Here is a 4,122-nt window from a genome sequence, read left to right on the forward strand (position 1 = left end):
TGGGTAAGACACAGCAGGCTGGCTGGATCCAACACGTCTCTGACATGTTCGACACAAACACCTCCACCCCCCTCCCTCCCTCTCTTTTCCCCCAAATTGGGGGAAAGTTTCAAGGCGCACCTGTCTGAAAGTGAGATCGACGAGTCACATGGGTGTGCGAGAGAGAGAGAGAGAGAGTGTGTGTGTTGAGTGTATGCAGCAAGAGAGAGCCCACGGCCTGCGGGTAGAAAGGGGGGAGGAAAAAAAAAAAAAGCAATCAAGAGAAGATAATTTTTTTTAAAATGATAAATAATGTTAGCTTTTTCTCTCTACTCTAAAAATGTAATTGGAGCACCATGTCTGCAGGGTGCTGTCTCTCACTCTCTGTATGTGTGCCTTTTGAAAAGCGAGTTTTTTGAGAGCTGTGATGGACGGAAAAAGAGAGGTAAAAATAAACACCTCTGGTTGGGAGAGGGTCTCGAGCAGCAGGCCTGGGAGAGCGGTCAGACGGAGGTGAGGAGCGGAGAGGAGAGGGCAGTGGTGGTTTATGGGATTGAAGTCTGTGCTGACACGGCGTGTAACTCAGAGCAGACAGGAGCCTGGCTGATATACTGACAGGGATTAATCAGATGGGAGGAGGTGAGCACAGAGAGAGAGAGAGAGAGAGAGAGAGAGAGAGAGAGAGAGAGAGAGAGAGAGAGAGAGAGAGAGAGAGAGAGAGAGAGAGAGAGAGAGAGAGAGAGAGAGTATAAGAGGCTTTTGACCTGGCCAGCACTTGCTCGCTCACTCCCACTCTTCTCCCTTCCTCCCCACACTTCTGCCAAACTCCCCCCTGCAGTCCAGTGTCTGAGACTCAGAGTTCAGACTGGGACAAACCACATGAAGCCAGCAGCGGGGGGAGAAAAAAAAAAAGAAAAAAGAAAAAAAAAGAAAAACTGCCCCTAACTCAAACCCCCCACCCACACACTCTGCAGGAAAAAATAAACACCTGAAGGTTACTTCCCCCTCCCTCACAATGCCCTTCAGCCCCCTCCCCCCAAACACACACACACACACACACACACACAATCCCAAACCATCTCATTTTCTGCTTTTCACAGGTTACACCACAGTGCAGTGGCTGGATTAGTGGATTGAGGCTTTCAGAAGTCGAGACATGATGTCGACGTGCCATTTGATCCGCAGCTTGAGATGATAATGGTCATCACTTCGGGCCCCTCTCAACAACAGTGGCTCAGCCAAACACCGCAAGGTAATATCTAGCACTCAAAAATGTTATCATTATGCCATTTTGTTTCCATTTCTTTTCTACAAAAGCATTTTATTAAAAACGCATATTTACAATGCCAAGGGTACAATACTTAGGTTGCCAGAGGGTGCTGTACCTTTACAAAACAGAGGAAAGCCTTTACAAAAAAAAAAAAAAAAAAACCTTAAAAAAAAATAAACAGACAGGTCTGTGGGTACAGGTTAGAGTGCATGGCTATCAGTGTCAAACCAACATTATCCTGAAGGACAAATACAGCTTTTAAGGTAGTTCAACCACTGGGATCTGACTGCACGGCTTTAGATTCTCCTCTTGAGACAAAAGAGTGTGTGCAGTGGTTTTGTGGGTAGAAATATACCAATTCAGTACTAAAAACATAAAGCAAACATAGCGGTGATCTGAATAATGATAAGTAAAATAAAAAAAGTCCATCTTCCCACATGATGCAAAAATACTATATCAGAACATACAGTATATATTAACAAAAAAATTCAAAAATTTTACATGGTGATCACGTTCAGAGTCTGTTATTTTCAGAAATTACCATAGAATAACCCCATCAAAACCTAATCATCAAACACCAATGGCTCACTTCTGTCTGCATGGAGCCTGTGTAACCTGCCCTGGCTCACTGTCTTGATGTCTATAAGTGGGAGCAGGGGCCCACAGGACTTTAGAGTCACTTATTCCTTTCATTCACATCAAGAAGGGAAAAGTCCCTCGGAGATCTTCACTGAGAGAAAAAGCAATACAGCTTTGAGCTCAAGTTGATGTATGTTCTGTTGGTCTTATGCCACTTTTTCTTTTTAAAAAATGCAGGCCATCTGCAAACAAAGCAACATCAACTCTATTGTCGTAAATCCAGTTTTTGCTAAATGTTGTTCCATTTCTTTTTTTGCTTTCCTTCGCTTGTAGCTGTGACTAAATGGCAAGATGATGACGAGAGGCTCAACTGCTACTGAGCCAGCCTTGCTAACCCAAGGCAAACACAAGCTGACTGAACACAAGCTGATCATGTCTGTGAGCACAGCTCCCGTCAGTCACCATCAGTTAAGCACTGCATCTTAATCCATATTTGAGTGAAAAAATCCAATATATTCAGTCTCGCTTAAACAGTCTTCAGTTCACATTTCCAGCTTAGACAGTCTTCTTAAGGATAGTCCTCAGATCACAATTCCAGCATTGACCTCTGACGGCCAGATTTAGAGGAAGTGACCCCTCCACAGTCTTCCCAGTCCCCGCTCAGAGCCATGGATGCCAGGCAGGATCCATGCGGCAGAGATTGTCCAGGCTGTTGGCGGCCGCCACCAGCGTGTTGACCTTGCTCTCGCCGCCCTCAAACTGGGCCAGGTTGTGCAGGCGCGTCATGATGGCGGTCACAGCCTTCTGCACCAGCGACACCAGCTGCTGGCTGTCCATGTTCTCGGGCTGGCCAGCGGGGGACAGTGGCAGCGACGTGTCCTCCTGAGTCTTCTTGTGCCACGCGATGATCTCGTCTCGCAAGACCGCCTTCAGGATGCCATCCACCTGAAGAGGACGAAAGGGAGAACCATTAGTGCCAGATGGACTTAAATTATGACTTTTACCTTGAGTTCCAGTAAACAAGGTAAGTACAACACATTCCATGAGGTAATGACAAATCACAGTTTCAGCATTTCTTATTCTACCTCCACAGTCTTATCCTTCAACGTCTAGTCATTCTGCATTTCAACAGATGACCTAATTATTGCTAAAAAAAACACAATCAACTTGTGGGGTGCAAACATAAGTCACAGAGTAGCACGTCAGCTTGGAATTGTACTACAGTGCGTTGGGAGAGGCTGCTTGTGGTTATGAAGCTCTATTGTTCTAGCTTGCGCTCTGACACATACATGCTTGTACAATTGCACTCAATCTTCTGGGCCTCATTCCTAACCCCAGGAGGGAATGCTACAAGGGTTTTTCCTGTCTTGGTGTTTGGCACGTCACCACTCGTCTTATCCTCCAGCTGGCACACAGCCAACAGTCCCTGCATTCATTATATCTCCAAAGTATATCAATTATTAAGTGGCGTCAAATGAATCAATCAGCTAAAGTTGGCGAAGGATCTTTTCTAGCAGTGTTTTTGCGCTCTTTTTAAAAAATGGTCTGTCTGTCTGTGCGGGCGCGTGGCGGGTTTCTCTCCGTTGGTTGCCTGCGCTCTCTTCCTCGCACCCGCGGTCTTCCTCTTCCTCGGCCTGCCCTGGGGACTCTGCGCTGGCCCTCCTAAAGAGGGCGAGTTATTCATAGGGCCGCCTGCTGCCCTGTTATTACGTGACCGCTGCCGAGCGCTCCAGACCCCACTTATACAATCCTCCCACGAGGGGGGCAGGGCGGGGAGTGCAGCGCTCTCTTCACTCCTCCTTTCTTTCCTTCATTCCTTTCTTCCATCCTTCCTTCATGCTGTTGTTTTCCATCTTTGCATCTCTCTCTCAGCGCCATTTGCTGCTGTTGTTTTTGTGTTGTGCGGATGTGAGAGTGCCAAACCGCTGCATGGAGTGTGAGCCTCTCGGTGGCGACATCACTTTTAATAAAAACCAGCATAAATAACCGAGGGAGAAAGAAATTAATTATGCATGTGCTGAATTAAATCAAAGATTTCTCTCCCGTTTCTTATCCCCCCCCCCCCTTCTTTCCTCGCCACAGCCTGAATCCCCTTTTAAATGCAGAAACAAAAACAGAAGTCTCCGTCTTATTTAATCAAGGGCAGGCGTCGGGATGGAAGATTTCATACACCCTGTGGATTGGCGGCCACGAACGACCCAACATGTGTCACAAGCAATCATGTACCCAGATGACACAAGCAGACTGATACCGACATAATTACATTCATAAGTGCGGCAGCTCATATTACCCAG

The 4,122-nt window shown here is 46.6% G+C and overlaps 1 protein-coding gene across 1 annotated transcript in view; it reads right to left on the reverse strand.

Moving 5' to 3' along the window:
* Positions 1-1,273: 1,273 nt before the first annotated feature.
* The window catches only part of LOC121700710 (transformation/transcription domain-associated protein), an 84,368-nt gene continuing 81,519 nt past the window's right edge, over positions 1,274-4,122 (reverse strand). The window contains 1 exon segment of the mRNA XM_042083914.1: positions 1,274-2,773. Within this exon segment, the coding sequence (XP_041939848.1) occupies positions 2,489-2,773 (285 nt within the window). The 3' untranslated portion in view covers positions 1,274-2,488.

This window comes from Alosa sapidissima, chromosome 24 (genome assembly GCF_018492685.1).
Source record: "Alosa sapidissima isolate fAloSap1 chromosome 24, fAloSap1.pri, whole genome shotgun sequence".
NCBI classification, from domain to species: domain Eukaryota; kingdom Metazoa; phylum Chordata; class Actinopteri; order Clupeiformes; family Clupeidae; genus Alosa; species Alosa sapidissima.